The 19,694-nt window shown below is 40.3% G+C and overlaps 1 protein-coding gene across 2 annotated transcripts in view; it reads right to left on the reverse strand.

Annotated features, from left to right (window-relative positions):
- Positions 1-12,368, reverse strand: part of ORC2 (origin recognition complex subunit 2) — a 61,635-nt gene extending 49,267 nt beyond the window's left edge. Inside the window, exons 1-4 of one of the 2 annotated variants that reach the window (XM_053596623.1) lie at positions 12,092-12,368; positions 7,596-7,640; positions 5,987-6,090; positions 5,110-5,259 (exon numbers count right to left, since the gene is read on the reverse strand). In XM_053596623.1, coding sequence (XP_053452598.1) covers positions 5,110-5,259; positions 5,987-6,083 — 247 coding nt within the window. In that variant the 5' untranslated portion in view covers positions 6,084-6,090; positions 7,596-7,640; positions 12,092-12,368. The remainder of the gene's footprint in view (positions 1-5,109; positions 5,260-5,986; positions 6,091-7,595; positions 7,641-12,091) is intronic. The other variant, XM_053596624.1, reaches the window with a different exon arrangement.
- Between the last annotated feature and the right edge of the window lie 7,326 nt (positions 12,369-19,694).

Genomic DNA, 19,694 nt, shown 5'->3' on the forward strand with positions numbered 1-19,694 from the left:
AGTTTTTAAATAATTTGATTAAACACCAAAGACAATAATTGCTGGAATGTGTGGTAAGGACTGTTTGTAAGAAACTGCCCAAATGTCTTTCCTTTTTTTTTTTGTAGAGACAGAGCCTCACTTTATTGCCCTTGGCAGAGTGCTATGATGTCACAGTTCACGGCAAACTCCAGTTCTTGGGCTTAGGTGATTCTTTTGCCTCAGCCTCCCGAGCAGGTGGGACTACATGCGCCCGCCACAACGCCCGGCTATTTTTTAGTTGCAGTTTGGCTGGGACCGGGTTTGAACCTGCCACCCTCGGTATATGGGGCTGGCGCCCTACTCACTGAGCCACAGGCGCCGCCCCCCCAAATGTCTTTCAAGTATACCATTTTGCATTCCAACCAGTAATACAAGAGAGTTGTCATTGCTCCACAACCTTGTCAGAATTTTATGTTGTCAGTGTTTGTGATTTCTGCTAATTTTACATGTAATAGGTTTATAATGGTATTTCACTGTTTTAATTTGCAATTCCGTAATAATATGATATTAAGCATCCTTTCATATCCTTCTTAGCATTTGCATATTTTCTTTAATCAGGTGTCTATTCAGGTCCATTGCCTTTTTTTATGTGTTTTATTTTTATTTATTTTTTAGAGACAGAGTTTTATTTTGTCCCCCTCAGTAGTGTGCTGTGGTATCACAGCTCACAGCAACCTCCAGCTCTTGGGCATAAGCAATTTTCTTGCCTCAGCTTCCCAAGCAGCTAGGACTACAGGTGCCTGCCACAACGCCCAGCTATTTTTTTTGTTGCAGTTTGGCCAGGGCTGGGTTTGAACCCGCCACCCTCAGTATATGGGGCTGGTGCCCTACTCACTGAGCCACAGGTGGCACCCTATTTTTGTTTTTTCCTAATATAGGGTCTCACTTTATCACCGTTGGTAGAGTGCCGTAGTGTCTTAGCTCACAGACAGCAACCTTAAACTCTTGGACTCAAGAGATTCTCTTGCCTCGGTCTCCCAAGTAGCTAGACTACAGGCTTCTATCACAACGCCCGGCTATTTCCTTTTTTTTTTTTTTAAGAGATGGGGTCTCACTCTGGCTCAGGCTGGTCTCGAACCTGTGAGCTTAGGCAATCTACCCACCTTAGCCTCCCAAGTGCTGGGATTACAGCCATGAGCCACTGTGCCCGGCCCATTTTTTGAGATAGAATCTTAGTCACCCTGGGTAGAGTGCCATGGCATTATAGCTCACAGCAACCTCAAAGTCCTGGGCAGAAGTGATCCTCTTGCCTTAGCCTCCAGAGTAGCTGGGACTACAGCTGCCCACCACAGTGCCCTGCTAGTTTTTCTATTTTTAGTAGGGTCGGGTTCTTACTTTTGCTCAGGCTGGTCTTGAACTCCTAAGCTCAAGCAATCCTCCTGCCTCAGCCTCCCAGAGTGCTGGGATTATAGGTGTGAAGCACTGCATTGGCCTTTTTTAAATTGAATTCTTATTCTTGAATTTTAAGAGTTCTTTGTATATTTTAGATCAACAGTTCTGTATCAGATATATTTTTTTGCAACTGTGTACAGTGGCTCACAACTATAATACCAGTAACTCAGGAAGCTGAGGGGATCACTTGAGCCCAGAAGTTTGAGACCAACTTGGGCAACAAATTGAGATACTATCTCTATAAACAAACAAACAAGGGTGGCGCCTGTGGCTCAGTTGGTAAGGCGCCGGCCCCATATACTGAGGGTGGCAGGTTCAAACCCGGCCCCGGCCAAACTGCAACAAAAAAATAGCCGGGCGTTGTGGCGGGCGCCTATAGTCCCAGCTACTCGGGAGGCTGAGGCAAGAGAATCGCTTAAGCCCAGGAGTTGGAAGTTGCTGTGAGCTGTGTGAGGCCACGGCACTCTACCGAGGGCCATAAAGTGAGACTCTGTCTCTACAAAAAAAAAAAAAAAAACAAAAAAAACAAACAAACAAACCCACAAAAATTAATCAGGCATGTTAACATGTGCCTGTAGACCCACTTATGCAGGAAGCTAAGGCTATAGGATTGCTTAAGTCCAGGAGTCCAAGGCTGCAGTGAGCTATGATTGCACTACTGTACTTCAACCTGAACAACAGACCAAGACTCAGTCTCTAAAACCAACAAAAAGATGTCTTTTGCAAATATTTTCTCCCAGTCTGTAGTTTGCTGCCTTATTCTCTTGAGAAACACTGAATTTTAATTAGTTAAATTTATTAATTTTTTTCTTTTGATTACACATTTTTAGGAAAATTTTCTACAATTAAGACCAAAACAATATTTTCTCTTAAAAGCATTTGCCATTTGTTTTTCATATTTAAGTGTTTAATTAATTTGTTTATATGGGAAATAGACATCCAATTTCTTTTTTTCATGGGAATATGCAATTGTACAACACCATTTATTTATTTATTTACTTATTTATTTTTTTGAGTCAGAGTCTTAAGCTGTTGCCCTGCCCTGGGTAGAGTGCCATGGCATGATAGCTCACAGCAACCTCCAACTTGGGCTCAAGCGATCCTCTTGCCTCAGTTTTTCTTGAGACAGAGTCTCAATCTGTTGCCCCGGGTAGAGTACTGTGGTGTCACAGCTCACAGCAACCTTATTGCCTCAGTTTTTCTATTTTTAGTAGAGATGAGGTCTCGCTTTTGTTTAGGCTGGTCTCAAACTTGTAATCTTAAGCAATCCACCTGCCTTGGCCTCCCAGAGTGCTAGGATTATAGGAGTGAGTTCTCAACACCATTTAGCCTAGTGATCTACTTCTATCATATATCTAGTTTCTATATATGCAGTTGATATGAGAGAACTTGTTGCTACAATTATATAACTAAAGAAATATTGTACACTTGTTTATAGCAGCATTACTCACAGTAGTGAAAAAGTAGAAGTAACTCAAGTGTCCACCTACGAATGAGTGGTTAACAAAAGATGTATATACATACAATGAAATATTATTCAACCTCTAAAAGGGAGATTACATGCCACAATATGAATTAACTTTTTTTTTTTTTTTTTTGCAGTTTTTTGGCCGGGGCTAGGTTTGAACCCGCCACCTCCAGCATACAGGGCCGGTGCCCTACTTTCAGCCATAGGCGCCGCCCGAACTTTTTTTTTTTTGAGACAGTCTCAAGCTGTCACCCTGGGTAGAGTGCCATGGCATCACAGCTCACAACAACCTCCAATTCCTCGGCTCAAGCGATTCTCCTGCCTTTGCCTCCCAAGTAGCTGGGACTACAGAGGCCCGCCACAATGCCTGGCTAGTTTTTGGTTGCAGCCGTCATTGTTTGGCGGGTGTGGGCTGGATTCGAACATGCCAGCTCAGGTGTACGTGGCTGGTGCCTTAGCCGCTTGAGCCACAGGTGCCGAGCTGACATGAGTGAACCTTAAGAACATTATGCTAAGTGAAGTAAGTCAGTCACAAAAAAATAAATACTACATGATTCTACTTATAGGAGGTATATACAGTAATCAAATTCATAAAGCACAAAGTAGAAGGGTGGTTTCGAAAGTTTGAAAGAAGAGAGGTCTAGAAAATTGTTTAATGGGTAAGAATTTCAGTTTTATAAGATGAAGAGTTTTAGAGAGTGGTCTTAAAACAGTGTAATGCCATGGAACTATACACTTAAAACTCATTTAGATGCAAGGTTTTATGTGTATTTCACCATGATATCTTAAAAATATTTTTTGTCATTATACTACTATTTAAGTGAAGCTATACGTATTAAAATCATAATATTTTAAAACATTTAAAACTATTTTTATCCATACCTTGCATGCTTTATATGAGATAGGATTTAAAGTTGTATTCAGGGATATGGAAACTATAACCATAGGCAGTAAATTGAAAGTCAGTTAGAAGGGTCCTCATTAAAATATAATTTTCTTTTTTTGACACAGAATCTCAAGCTGTTGCCCTGGGTGGAGTACCGTGGTGTCATAGCTCACAGCAACCTTCAACTTTTGGACTCAACTGATCCTCTTGCCTCAGTTTTTCTATTTTTAGCAGAGATGGGAGTCTTGATTTTACTCAGGCTGGTCTCAAACTTGTGAGCTTAAGTAATCTGCCTGCCTTGGCCTCCCAGAGTGCTAGCATTAGACATAAGCCAATGTGCCCAGCCTCACTAAAACATAATTTAAGCTTAAAAAAATGTTTTACATATAATCTGTCAGGAAGCTGGCTGATGTATTTAGGAAAAAAAAAATCCATAATATCAGCATGCCTGGGTTTGAACATTACTTTTTGGAATCTTCTTTCTAAATAATTCTATAGGCACAGCACCTGTAGCTCAAGAGGCTAGGGCGCCAGCCACATACATCTGAGCTGGTGGGTTCGAATCCAGCCGGGGCCCACCAAACAATGATGGCTGCAACCAAAAATATAGCCAGGCGTTGTGGCAGGTGCCTGTGGTCCCACCTACTTGGGAGGCAGAGGCAGGAGAATTGCTTGAGCCCAAGAGTTGGAGGTTGCTGTGAGCTGTGATGTCACAGCACTCTACCCAGGGTGAGAGCTTGAGGCTCTGTCTCAAAAAAAAAAAAAAAAATAACAATAAAATTTAAAATATATATATATATATATTTCTATAAAGAAGATCAAGATATCAAGGAACAACTTGTTTTTTTTTTTTTTTGTGGTTTTTGGCTGGGGTTGGGTTTGAACCCGCCACCTCCGGCATATGGGACAGACGCCCTACTCCTTGAGCCACAGGCGCCACCCAATAACTTGTTTTAGGGCGGTGCCTGTGGCTCAGTGAGTAGGGCGCCGGCCCCATATGCCGAGGGTGGCGGGTTCAAACCCAGCCCCGGCCAAACTGCAACAACAACAACAAAAAAAACTTGTTTTATAAGTTATTTTAAGTAAGTTAAAAATGTAAGTATGTTAAGAAATAACATTAGAGTAGTTGGGCTACAAGTTCCTTCTTTTTAAAAATAATTAAGTGTAAGAATGGTTGTTTTAATAAAAAGAACTGTGGAGAAGAAACCTGAAGCAGATACTTTCCAGATGAGAAACACGGTAATTAAGTATACCACTGTTTAACCCACCAGACTACGTCTGTGTACCCTGCAAAGCAATTTCTGTATATACCTGTAACTATACATTTTTCTCCCCCAAATACCTTGAACATCTCTTCCCAAAACTTCCACATAGTTCCGATCTTTTAAGACTTCCTGGTCATCTTCCTCCAAATCAAAATCATATTCTGGCGTCTTTATTATTTTTTTTGTGTTGACCAAAAGCTGAGCTCGCTCCTTCTTTAATTTAGTTCCTATTAAGAACATCCAGAGAATTACAATATGACAGGCACACATTCTTTCTATATAATACATTTAAATAAGTAAACAAACGGTACTACTTACACTATTACTTAAAAGCTAGGGAAAAAGTGTTTTCTCTTTGATTATAACTAAGTTAAAAAAAAAATACCTTATTAAGTGTGTGTGTAAGCCTTTTTTTTTTTTTTTTTTGAGACGAGTCACACTATGTCACCCTCAGTAGAGTGCCGTTGCGTCACAGCTCACAGCAACCTCTAACTCTTGGGCTTAAGCAATTCTCTTACCTCAACCTCCCAAGTAGCTGGGACTACAGGCGCCCGCCACAACACCCGGCTATTTTTTTGTTGCAGTTGTCATTGTTATTTAGCAGGCCTAAGCCAAGTTTAAACCCACCAGCTTCAGTGTATGTGGCCAGCACCCTAACCACTGAGCTACAAGGGCTGAGCCTGAAAGTATATATTTTGGGGAATCAAAATAACCACATATTTTAAGTTATTACTTATGACTACTACTGAGCATTTTATATTAAATGAGGCTTTATTTTAAAATTTCAATTAAAGTTTCAGATAATTAAACTAAAAATTAAAGCTTTTATTTAGTCTTCGTAGATCAAATATTTTGTACTGTATTTCCAAATTAAAATGTTAAAGTATTTTTAAAAGTGATATAATCTATGAGCATTACAATAACCATCTCTTCAATTGCATAATCACTTAGTACCTCCTTCTCTATCAAGAATGTGATTAAGAACATCATCATCTCCCACAAATTGAACCTCCAGCATCTTGTCTTCCTTTATTTCCAGTTTACTTGCCATTGTCAACCTAAACAAAGGCAAAAAAATCACTCAAAATTGATGAAGAATTCACACTGTCAATCAAACATTCACATGATAAATACATGTCTTTATATCATATTTTAAAAAGGCTTTTTAAATATAAAAGGGATAGCTGGGCAAAGTGGCTCACGCCTGTAATCCTAGTTTGGGAGGCTGAGGGGAGTAGATTGTGCACACAGGCTTAAGACCAGCCTGAGCCAGAACAAAGACCTCATTTCAAAAATAGCTGGGCCTTGTGGCAGGGGCCTGTAAGTCCCAGCTATTTGGGAGGCTGAGACAAAAGAACCACTTGAGCCCAGGAGTTTTAGGTTGCTGTGAACTATGATGCCACGCACTTTACCAAGGGTGACAAACTAAGACTCTGTCTCCAAAAAAAAAAAGTATAAAAGGGACGCTATGTATTATTATATTAATATATATCTGACTATAGGTAATTCTTGATCTGAAAAATGAGGGACAAGGGGAAATAATGTGAAGATGTGAGAGGAGTTCAACTCAATTAAAGTAAGGAAACTATGTTGAGAAAATAACTTATTTGTAAAGAAAGTTCTAACTAATCCAGATAATAACCTCATTAACAGAAACAGGATAGATAGTTGATACATGTGTTTAGAAAAGGGGCAGCAGCCTGAAACCCTAGCACTCTGGGAGGTGGAGGTGGCGGATCACTTGAGCTCAGGAGTTCAAGACTAACCTTAGCAAGAGCAAGACCCCACCTCTTGAAAAAAAAAAAAAAAAAAAGACACCAGACATTGTGGTGGGTGCCTGCAGTCCCAGCTCCTTGGGAGGCTGAGGCAAGAGGATCTCTTGAGCCCAAGAGTTTGAGGTTGCTGTGAGCTATGACACACAGCACTCAACCCCAGGGTGACTAAGACTCTGTCTCCAAAAAAAAAAAAAAAAAAGAGAAAAGAAAGGGGGCAGAAGAATTAATGTTTGGTGGATTTTATTATCTGTTTGATACAAAGATATATTCCATTGAGGGAAGTCTGCCATACTTCATTAGTGTTCCAAGCCTGGATCAAATAACCCTCAAGCCCCTTCTTTTACTTTTATCGAATACTTATCAAACAACTTTATGAATATGGCATTCTAGGTACTTTGCAACTAAATAGTAAATGTTAATCTTTCTGACACTTCATAGTAGTTCCTTACTGAACAAAATTCAGAGTTCGGCAAGCGAAAGTTTGATCAACTCTCACTATTTTGACAAAATTCAGTTTCCAGAATTTATACTGCTAAGGCCTGAAACTAACTAACGATAATTCCAACTGCTGCCAACTAATCAGTTTATCCCAAAAAAGACTCAGCATTCTTGAATTTTTTTCCTCTCCTCTCTTTAAATCCTGTTTTTAACTTTTCTTTTGACAAGAGTAACTATTGATTGTATCTCTCATGAGTTAGTATCTACATGCAGATACTAATAATTCAATATTGCCAAGTTTTCTTTTGACAGCTGGCACATTTAAATAACTTGTTTCAGATTTCATTTACCTTTTAAGGTACTACATATTCTGCAGCTGGAAAATTTAGAGTCACCTGTAATTGGAAAAAAGAACTCAGTTAGGGTCAGCGTATGGGACAATGAAAGCAATGAGGCAAAATTAGGAAGTGCTCAAATTTTAACAAACATGGATGAACAGACAAATGTAGACCTTACAAAGCTAAAGCTGTCATGATAGTAGTTAAGAACAAAATAATTATATCAGGCGGTGCCTCTGGCTCAGTGGGCAGGGCGCTGGCCTCATATACCAAGGGTGGCGGGTTCAAACCTGACCCCGGCCAAACTGCAACAACAACAAAAAAATAATAATTATACATTTGGACAGGAAGCTCTAGAGACTGATAACAACTGCATTTGGGGGTGTAGGAAGACAAAATCTGAGTACTTACAATGTGCTAGATATTGTTTGAGTGCTCTAAATGAATTCTCATTTAATTCTCACAACAACTTTATGAGGTTTACACTTTGTACACAAATAAATACTTCATCTATAATTTATGACCACTACTTATAAAACGTGTCCTCCTGGGCCATATTTTTGTCACGACGCAGGTTCCTATTATGGGGAATCTGGGTGCAGTAGAGAAAAAGTTTAATGCACTTACCTGATGTTTGTATAAAATAAACTAACAATTTCTTTAATAGTATTTGTATAAAGAAGTAAGTTCTGGTGGCGCCTGTGGCTCAGTCGGTAAGGCGCTAGCCCCATATACCAAGGGTGACGGGTTCAAACCCGGCCCCGGCTGAACTGCAACCAAAAAAAATAGCTGGGCGTTGTGGAGGGCGCTGTAGTCCCAGCTACTCGGGAGGCTGAGGCAAGAGAATCGCTTAAGCCCAGGAGTTGGAGGTTGCTGTGAGCTGTGTGATGCCATGGCACTCTACCAAGGGCCATAAAGTGAGACTCTGTCTCTATACACACACACAAAAAGAAGTAAGTCCTGTGAGGGGCTGTTTGTCAGGTATTGTATTAGGCACTTCTACATATACAAGGTCATTAAATCTGCGGGTTCTTTGAGCTAGATAGTTTGCATCTCTATGTATTATATACAGCAGAACCTCCATAGCTGACTATCTCCTTACACTGACAACCTCTTTAAGTTGTCCTAATTTTCATACACCAGACCTGTACCATGTGTACATATCAGTACAGTACGGCTAGTTCCTTATGTTGACCACCTCCATATGTTGACCAATTTGTTATAGACCCTTGGGTAGCCAACTCACAGAAGTTCTACTGTATATAATCTATCCAATTTAAAGATGAGTAAACTGTAGCTCAAGTGGCTAAGGCGCCAGGCACATACACCAGAGCTTGCAGGTTCGAATCCAGCCTAGGCCTGCCAAAGAATGACTACAACAACAACAAAAAAATAGCCGGGTATTGTGGCAGGCGCCTGTAGTCCCAGCCATTCAGGAGGCTGAGGCAAGAGAATCGCTTAAGCCCAGGAGTTTGAGGTTGCTGTGAGCTGTGAAGCCACAGCTCTCTACCCAAGGCTATAGCTTGAGGATCTGTCTCAAAAAAAAAAAAAAAAAAAAAGATGAGTAAATTGAAGCTAAAGATTAAATAATTCATCCAAATTCACATTAGAAAAGTGTACTAGAGTTGAAACCTAAATTTGATCAATTCCTAAATTCCTGATTATTATACCACATACTTCTGCCATTAAATAAAAATGTATCCTACATGCTTGTTTTAACCTCTGCAAATTATTCATAAAGTCTAATCATTTCCCACATAACGGTATACTTCAAATACCCAAAGATTGAGAGGTTAAGGACTGAAAATGAGAGGTTATTTCAAGATATGAACGAAAGGAAGTGGAGTCCAGGTTCTGTGTGGGCAACATGGCCTTTATGCACTCTTGTGGGAGCGGACTGAGTTTGAAAAAGAAGTCAGCATGTGGGTTAAGGCAGGGTGGGAATATAAGAGTGCGGGGTGGTGGTGGTGGTGGTGTAGGGATTGGTGTACTCATTTCTTCCTGGGCAGGACATTCTTTCCTGGGCTGGACGGTTCTATTTGGGAGGGTCCCAACATTCTCTATAGTCTTCTAACTTTTCATTTGATTGGTCATGGTTCAAAGAGTATGGCCAGATTCAACATAATCTACATTATTTTTTTTTTTTTTTTTTGTAGAGACAGAGTCTCACTTTATGGCCCTCGGTAGAGTGCCGTGGCCTCACACAGCTCACAGCAACCTCCAACTCCTGGGCTTAAGCGATTCTCTTGCCTCAGCCTCCCGAGTAGCTGGGACTACAGGCGCCCGCCACAATGCCCGGCTATTTTTATTTTTTGTTGCAGTTTGGCCGGGGCTGGGTTTGAACCCGCCACCCTCGGCATATGGGGCCGGCGCCCTACCGACTGAGCCACAGGCGCCGCCCAATCTACATTATTTTTATTTACTTATTTATTTATGTTCTGCAGTGATAATGAGCAAATGCAATAAAACAAATTATAAACTATAAATGCTAATGAGGTATCTGGATTAGGGAAAATATAAAGAAAATAAAAGCATGCAAAGAATTTTGGGCTTTGAATTTCCTGGCAACCAAAGTGAAAAAGGAATAAAGGTCTGTTACATAATTCTCATTAGTAAAAGCTTAGTATAACAGGCAGTGCCCTTGGCTCAGTGGGTATGGTGTCGGCCACATGCCCCAGGGCTGGCAGGCTCTAACCCAGCCCAGGCCAGCTAAACAACAGGGACAAGTGCAACAACAACAACAACAAAACAGCCAGGTATTGTGGCAGGTCCCTGTAGTCCCAGCTACTAGGGAGGCTGAGGCAGGAGAATGGCTTGAGCTCAGGAGTTGGAGGTTGCTGTAAGCTGTGATGTCACAGCACTCTACCGGGGGCAACATAGGGAAACTGTTTCAAAAAAAAAAAAAAAAAAAAAGCTTAGTATAATAGTTCTTTCAGGGAGGTAAAAAAGACTTTCTAGGAATTTAAAAACAAATATTCTAGGCTACTAAATATTGTCCTAGGCAATTTCCCAATAGTATTTTACTTAAGAATTGCCAGGATAGCAAGTGGATTGCCTGAGCCCATGAGTTCAAGACCAGCCCCAGCCAGAGCAAGACCTCCTCACTAAAAATAGCCAGGCATTGTGGCAGGTGCCTGTAGTCCCAGCTACTTGGGAGGCTCAGGCAAGATAATTACTTGAGCCCAAGAGTTTGAGGCTGCTATGAGCTGTGAGGGCACATGGCACTCTACTGAGGGCGACAAAATGACACTCTGTTTGAAAAAATGAAGTGCCAGATAGAAGAAGCATAACTCACTCTGAATGCACGTTCACAAACATGTTTTCTAGATTTTAAAGCATCTTATTAGTACAAAGTAGCCAAACAGAAGAAATTCCTAAAAAGACCTCATAAGAAACTTTCTTTTCTCTCCAACAGTTTCTGAAAAAAACACTGCTTAACAATCACCTGGTAAAATGCAATATTTAGTGGTCATCTATAATCCTTCAAGGCACTTCCTTGGTGCTTAGAGATCAACTCCTTTCATGGAATTAACTTCAAGGCAATTTAGCAGCACCACGTGAGGAATAACAGCAACCTACTTTCCTTTGAGAGCAAATAAAGGATTAGCTGCAATTTAAAAAAATGTAACCCTTTTAAAAAGAAAATGGTATGAATTAGTGGCTAAGTACTAATTTTAATATTGGAAAAATGTGGGTTTCTAATCTCAATGCCACACTTTATAACCGTGTAGCTTTGTCCATAGTGAAGATTAAATGAAATCATGTGCCTGACATGAAAAGTGTTCTTTCAGTGCTCCCTATTACCAATATCTTTACTTTTAAACTTCACAATGCGGATCTCTGTACACCTCTACCTCATGCAACATCTAATACAAAAAGTGCTCAGTACGTGATGGAATAATGTCCCTTTAACGTGCAGGGTGCCATTACACAAAGTTTAGGGCCATGCTATTTTTCTTCAGGTTGCAGTTTAACTAGGGGAACGTGTACTGGTTTTATTAGGATTTTAACTGCTAAGTGAAAAGTAATGCTTCAACATCCTTTTAACTCTACCCAAAAAGCCTGGTCTATCAAATCCGAGCATGGTCCGAAGGTGACCGATGGCGCTTTTACGCTGGGATGACATCAAAGGTTGTCGCTATCATGGTAATTTTCTGGGGCATGACCTCTGTCTCCTCATCCCTCACAGGGAGACTTTATACTTTCGTAACATTTCTTCTGTTGAATCAGAGGGCTCTGTAGCCGGGAAACAGGTATGCTAACATCAGGAATCCCTCGCACACAGTCTATCACAGACTGAAGAGCAGTCTTTGGCTGGTGCCTCCAGCCGCTGACCAGTAGGCTGCGTTTCACCAGCCCGGGGTTCCCGGGCCCGCGGGCACTCTGCAGAGGGCAAAGACAGAGGCGCAGAGACCTTGTCCCGAACACCCAGGGAAGCCTCGAGACGCGCGACCCGGGGACACGGCCACCCTAGGCTCGGCCGCGGGGCCGGGCGCACCTGGACTCACCTCACAATCCCGGAGCGATGCAGGAAAAGGAGGCAGCCTGCCCCGACGCCCCACGGCGCCCTGCTAGGTTTCCGCCCAGCGCGGCTCCAGCCCCCACACGCCTGCCGACGATACCCTGCTGAGTCGTCGCCGCAGAGAAGGCAAGTTCGGCCCTAACAGAAGACCACAACTTCTGGTAGTCTGCGCAGAGCCCGACCTAGCAGGGAACGCCCGGAGGGCGCCTAGGAGACTGGGGGCCTGCGTGCGAACACCGAATCTCCCGCCCTGGTCAGGGGGCGGTGCCTTGCGAAACCAATAGGAAGCGGAGTCGGCCAAGAGCGACGGCTCCAGCGGCCATTTGCCGCTGGCCAGTCGGCCCCGCCCAGCAGGAAACCGGCGGAAAACGAATTCTTTAGGCCTGAGTTCGGGGTCTTTCCTGTCCTCTTTCCGTTTCCGGGGAAGAGTGGAAGAAATGTAGCTTGAACAGGGAGAAGTTCGTGGAGGGAAGGGGGCTGACAGGTTGCTCTGTCTGCGGCAATCTTAAAAGTGTTCGTTGGTTTATCTAAGTACCTTTTCTCGATGAAAAACATGAGAATGGTTCGCTTTTTTTTTTTTTTTAAACATTTCCTCATTTGGTGTGAAAGGTAGGATCTTGTACATCTCAAGGATTTGGGGGAGGGAGGAGAGGAGCCGGTCCTTCCTATGCAGAGAATTAGGGCCCGAGCGCTGAATATGGAGATGAGAGCAGACTACTAATGTGATGAAGAGGGAGGGAGATAGAATCAATAGACGTAGAGAAAATGAGGAACAAAAGGAACGAACCTGGACTGGGGTACGCACAGTATAACTAGCAGAATACTGTTTCTTTTGGATTCATTTATTCCTGCAAACTAGACGATAAGGATACAATATTGAGCGAGGCAACCACGATCTCTGCCCTCACAGTATATACCTAGCACGGGAAAATATTTAAAGGACAATATTGAGAAAAATAAGATTGAAGAAGTGCAAGCATTTATTGGAGCTCTTGGCAGGAGTATCTAAATCTTGGCAGGCCATAAGGAGTCAAGAACAATTTCTTTGGAGGAAAAGATGTTTAAACTGAAACATAAGGGTTGGATAGATTTAGACCAAGCAAAGAGGAAGGGTAAAATTTTCCAGGTAGAAAGTCTGAATCAATGTAACAGGTGTGTAAAGTTCAAGAATCGGTTCTGAATTTAGGGCACTGGTCAGATTTGTAGTGAAATATCATTGGATAAAGGAGGTAGGAGTGGAAAAGAAGAGATGAAGTCACACAATTTGGAAGCAGTTTAGGAAATACATTTAGAAAGATATGTGATAGTAGCCTTGATTTATTTAGGGAATACATTTGAGAAATGATAACAGCTTTAAGAAAACGAAAGGAAGGCCGGGCGCTGTGGCTCACACCTGTAATCCCAGCACTCTGGAAGGCCGAAGCAGATTACCTGAGCTCACTGGTTCAAGACCAGCCTGCGCCAGAGTGAGACCCTGTATTTAAAAATAGCCAGGTGTTGTGGTAGGTTGTGTGTAGTCCCAGCTATTTGGGAAGCTGAGACAAGAGAATCACTTGAGTACAAGAGTTTGAGATTGCTGTGAGCTGTAATGCCACAGTACTCTACTGAGGGTGACATAGTGAGACTCTGTCTCAAAAAAAAAAAAAAAAAAAAGAAAGAAAATGAAGGGGAGCCCAAGTACAGTGGCTATAATTAGCACTCTGGATGGCTGAGGCTGGAGGATCACTTGAGGTCATGAGTTCGAGACCAACCTGATTGAGAGCAGAACCCCATCTCTACAAAAACAGGAAACTTCGCCAGCTGGGGTGGCATATGCCTCCAGTCCCAGCTACCCAGGAGGCTGAGGCAGGAGGATCACTTGAGCCCAGGAGTTTGACATTGCAGTGAGCTGTATTGAGGTCACTGCATTCTAGGCTGAGCAACAAAGCATGACTGTCTCAAAAGAAGGAAAAGGTAATTTTCAGTTCATTGTAACTTTAAAGAAAAAATTGGGGGGATGAGTAGAGACAAAAGATAAAAAAAAACATAGCCGAACAGTTAACAATGGCTTGCTGGGCATCTCTTCCTGTAGTCCCAACTACTCACGAGGCTGGGGCATGGAGGTTGCTTGAACTGAGAAGTTCCAAGCCGCAGTATGCTATGATCTTGCCTGTGAATAGCCATTGAGCCCCCAGCCTGGTCAGCATAGCGAGACGCTGTTTTTTTTTTTTTTTTTAGAGACAGAGTCTTACTTTATCACCCTTGGTAGAGTACTGTGGTGTCACAGCTCATAGCAACCTCAGACTCGGGCTCAAGTGATTCTCTTGCCTCAGCCTCCCAAGTAGCTGGAACTACTGGTGCCCGCCACAATGCCTGGCTATTTTTTGTTGTTGTTGCAGTTTGGCTGGGCCTGGGTTCGAACCCACCACCCTCGGTATATGAGGCCAGCACCCTACCCACTGAGCCACAGGCACCATCAAGACACTGTCTCTTAAAAAAAAAAAAAAATTGTAACCTAACAATTGCAATCAGTGTAACCTGGCTTATTGTACCCTCAGTGAATCCCCAACAATAAAAAAAAAGAAAAAAAAATTGTAATCACAGCTACTTGGTAGGTTGAGGTAGAAGGAGTTCGAGACCAACCTATTATCTGTTGCCTGAGTCTAACTCTGTTGAAGAATTGAAGATCTAAGAATACTGAATAGATATGTTCAACTTTATGTCAGAATTTTACAGTGTGTATAAAGTCATAGCAGTTGTGAATAAAGTATATATTTCTTAGAATTCTGTAAGAAATTCCCTACTGAGGGGCAGTGCCTGTGGCTCAGTCGGTAAGGCGCCGGCCCCATATACCGAGGGTGGCGGGTTCAAACCCGGCCCCAGCTGAACTGCAACCAAAAAAAAAAAAAATAGCCGGGCGTTGTGGCGGGCGCCTGTAGTCCCAGCTACTGGGAGGCTGAGGCAAGAGAACCGCTTAAGCCCAGGAGTTGGAGGTTGCTGTGAGCTGTGTGATGCCATGGCACTCTATCGAGGGCCATAAAGTGAGACTGTGTCTCTACAAAAAAAAAAAGAAATTCCCTACTGAATATTAGAATTAAAATAAAATTCTTACTGAATCTTAATAGTTTTCAGTTAAATAATGATTCTGAGCTAAGTTTGTACTGGTCAGCATGACTGGGGCTGACCATTTTGTTAATGAAAACATAACTAATAAGGCAGAGGCTCCTGCCTGTAATCCTAGCACTGGGGAGGCTGAGGCGGGTGGATTATCTGAGCTAACAGATTTGAGACCAGCCTGAGCCAGAGCGTAGCAGGGCGTAACAGGCACCTGTAGTCTCAGCTACTTGGGAGGCTCAGGCAAGAGAATCGCTTGAGCCCAAGAGTTTGAGGTTGCTCTGAGCTATGATGCAACTGCACTCTACCAAGGGTGACAAAGTGATGTCTCAAAAAACAAACAAAAACTAATGTTTCCATTTTTGACATGTGTCAACTTGTTCTCTAAGGTAAAGTCCCTAAATATGGGTCCTTCAAGTGAGTTTTAGGAGAAGCCAGTCCCACTCCTTTCTGCTGTTAACATCTTGAACAAGGCTAAAAGCTATTATCATAGATTATCCTATTTGCAATATAACCCAGGGCCCAAACACAAGACACTATTTCTGTCCTCTCCCAAATACTTAAAAAGAACATTAAATCATAATGTTTAAGTCAGTCCAGCGAAGTTCAGATTTCCTTTCATAATACCTGGCAACTATTTTATATGGATGGGAGAAGGGATGGGGAAAAGAACTGTCAGGTATTTTAAAGTTTTATGTTTTGGGAGTCTCTTCTGCTTTATTATGGTGTAAAAATGGTTTTCTCAACTGAGGTGCCTTTATGGAACCAAATAAGGACAATTTTATCATTTCTCCCAAGATGGTACTCAACTACAACTACTGTATATGCATAGAAGAGTAAATTTGTAACTGAGGTTGCCTAGGATATTAAGACTGTATTCTTTCGTGGATTTAGTTTGTCTATTAGTAATCTAGCTTTGTTGGGATCTAGCTCTCCCTTTCTTCACATCCCCCACAGGGGGCTTGGCCTTACAGGGATAGGGAAGGTGTCTGGCAAATATACTTGGTTGAAAACAATCGACACTATTATGAAGTATTACAATATAATAATGTTTAAGTTCACAAGTGCATGAACCTAAGTGGGTTCAATCTTATCTCTATGACTTTGTATTATATATTGAATGTACTTTACTTTTTTTTTTTTTTACTTTTCTTATAAAGGGAGAATAGTAGTACTTTTATGTAATGCAACTGTATTAAGAGAATTACTGCATTTTCTTTAAAATATTTGGGATGGCTCAGTGCCCGTAGCTCAGTGGTTAGGGCACCGGCCACATGCACCGAGGCTGGTGGGTTCGAACCCGGCCCAGGCCAGCTAAACAACGACAACAACAAAAAAAATAGCCGGGCATTGTGGTGGGTGCCTGTAGTCCCAGCTACTTGGGAGGCTGAGGCAAGAGAATGGCTTAAACCCAAGAGTTTGATGTTGCTGTGAGCTGTGATGCTACAGTACTCTACCAAGGGTGACATAGTGAGACTGTCTCAAAAAAAAAAGTAAAAATAAAATAAAGTATTTGGGATGGTGCTGAGCACATCCTAATCACTCAATAAATGTTAGTTGTTACAGTTTTCATATGAGAGACTCTTTGGACCATAAAAAATTGTAACCTACCTGGATGAGAGAAGTATGTATGGGGAGGAATAGTGCCTCCACTATTTTATTAATATCACAGCTGTATTATAATACCTTAAAGGAAAATGGCTTTTCCCATTGTACTTCTCTGAATTGTCTAAGGTTTTCAAAATGAGCAAGTATTCCATATCTGATAAAAGCAAAAATTGGAACTGTCAATTGGTGAGTCTTACCCTTCCTAACAAATGCAGATCCAGAGTTAAGAACTGTTAGTATTTGGATTAAGGCATAATAAACAAGATATCAAAAAGACAATGTGCTTTATATTGCTTGAATCTAAAATAAAATGGAGAACAAAAGCTTTTGTCCATAACAAGCATAATAGTCATAAGGAAAAAAGGCATAAAAGATTTTTCTAGAAAATGCATGTAAAGAAAGGGAAAGGAAAAGAAGGCCTAGGCTCAACCCTTAATTAAACCCATGTTACAAGAGAAGACTAAAGTATTTTTAGAAAACAATGTGGGAAAGATCAAAAAGTTTAATTGCTGGTGAGGGTGTGAGGAAACAGGCACTTTAACACATTGTTAAATGGAATGTAAATGGTATTTAACAATGTTGGCTCCTCTTTATAAGAACCCAAGAAAGAAAACTTTCTAACATTTCAGTATTAGAAACACTTATGTTTTACCTGAGAAACTGATTTAATTTTAAGGACATCTGAAAATCATATAATCTCTCTTTACATTTGTCCGCTTTAAAATTCAGTGCTGAATTGTTAGTATCCTTGCAGTTAACTAGAAATATATTGCATATGTTATATGTATAAATCTCATGCCTACCTTTGTTTTTTCTTATTTTATGGTGTTACATGTAATTTTACATACTGCCTTAATAGGGTGTGACACAAATTAAAAGTTCAGATATACACATATAAAATGGAGTGCTTTGAAAAAAGATAACGATGAAAGGCCCTTTTAAGATATAAAATTTAGGTAGGATAAAAATCAACTCAGGGAAATTCAGTTAAAAGCCAAATAAAGCTGTATTTTTATACTGTACAAAAGAAAATTTACATTCTTAATGTAACTAGATATACTTAGGGAGAAATTACACATCTCTCAAGAAACAATATTTAATATCTTAGATATGTTTCTGCATTGCAGACTGATATTGATTGAATTTTATACATCTTTATTTACATTAACTTAAAATATTTTTTTCATCTCTGGCAGATATTTACAAAGTCAACAGTGACTACTACATTTCACATTTCAACAATCAACAGCATTAATCAGTTCAGTAAGACAAGATAACGGCTTACATGCACCAATAAATATGATCTTAAATGTGTGGTTTTTTTCCTTCAGTTCTGAAAAAAATGAAGGTTTGTACTAGTCCTAGGTTAAAAGGACATCACTCAATAGGGGTCATAATTTCTGTGTGCCTATCCTATTTATATTTCACCAGCACTATTCTCTGAATACTTGGTAAGTTTATAACAAGCTATAGGTTGAAGCTGGTAAAAACCCTGATCTGTACTTTCCATATCCTTTCATAAGGCAAACATAAAAAATGGGACATTTCCTGTTTGCCTGTCCATTGTGACAGAGATCAGATTACATAATGACAAAAGTAGTAAAAAGTCCTTCAGAAATAGTAGCTCAGGAGAGCCACATTATCATGAGAAGAACTGAGAAAATAATCTTTGCACCCTAAAAACTGTTTCACTTTAACCAGTTAAACTGAATGTAAAGCCAGCATGATTTTTAGAATAAGAAAGATTTAAAGTAAAGTAGATAAACTTACTACAAATATTTTAAAACATCACATGGAGTACAAAGCCGTCTCAATTTGGTTTGGATGATAAAACTTAAAAAACAAAAACAAAACACCCCAAACCAGTATCAGTGGTTGTTAGAAAGCTAATTTTTTCTAGCCAGGCATTGTGGAGGGCGTCTGTAGTCCCAGCTACTTGCAAGGCTGAGGCAAGAGAATCACTTGAGCCCAGGAGTTTGAGGTTGCTGTGAGCTATGATGCCACGGCACTGTACCAAGGGCGACAAAGTTAAGACTTGTCTCAAAAAAAAAAAAAAAAAGCTTTCAAGATAACTGATCAATATATTCATTACTTTTTTTTTTTAATTAAACTTTTTTTTTTTATTATGTTCATTACTTTTTAACTACCACCTATAAGAAAAAAATACATAGAACCTATTTGGAACATTGTTTAATATATAATTATACTTCGTGATTTTACTGGTCCAAACATTTAAAAATGAACATTTGAGCTTTTCTTAACCTAATCATGTTTTTCTGCAAAGGAAAAAAAACAGTAATCATGTACATAAATTATGTAAACAAAACTATACTAATTTAACCAATATCATACTTATTTTTTTCCAATATCATACTAGAAATAATTGCTATTGACCATTGTAAAACGTGCATTTCCATAATTTCTCTCCTCCATTTTACTTAAAAAAATCTCACAATATTATACAATATACCAATTTGAGGAATTTCCCTCTTTTATGCAATACTGATGAACAAAATTCTTATTTAAGGAGACGTGAAAATGTGCCATAAGAAATATTTGGATATAACCTTAAACTGGTACTTCTACTGGAAGTGTAAAATATTGACATTTTACTGACATAAGAAAACCTCAAATGGAATTTTTTTAGCTACCGTAAACCTATTTTTAGGTCAAAGAATCTTTTAATATTTATTTGGGTTAAATAGGCTTCATTCCTTAATAGTTCTGTACTTTAAAAATATTTGGTAGGTATTTTCTTTGGTAAACTGTGTTGTCAATGAAGATGTAAAGAATTTCCTCTGATACCACTAACACTGAGCTGTTTACAGTTGATACAGCAAATCAGATTAGTATCAATTTGTAGTTGGGAATGGATTGTCCAGTTAAGT

The sequence above is a fragment of the Nycticebus coucang genome, chromosome 7 (genome assembly GCF_027406575.1).
Source record: "Nycticebus coucang isolate mNycCou1 chromosome 7, mNycCou1.pri, whole genome shotgun sequence".
Taxonomy (NCBI): Eukaryota; Metazoa; Chordata; class Mammalia; order Primates; family Lorisidae; genus Nycticebus; species Nycticebus coucang.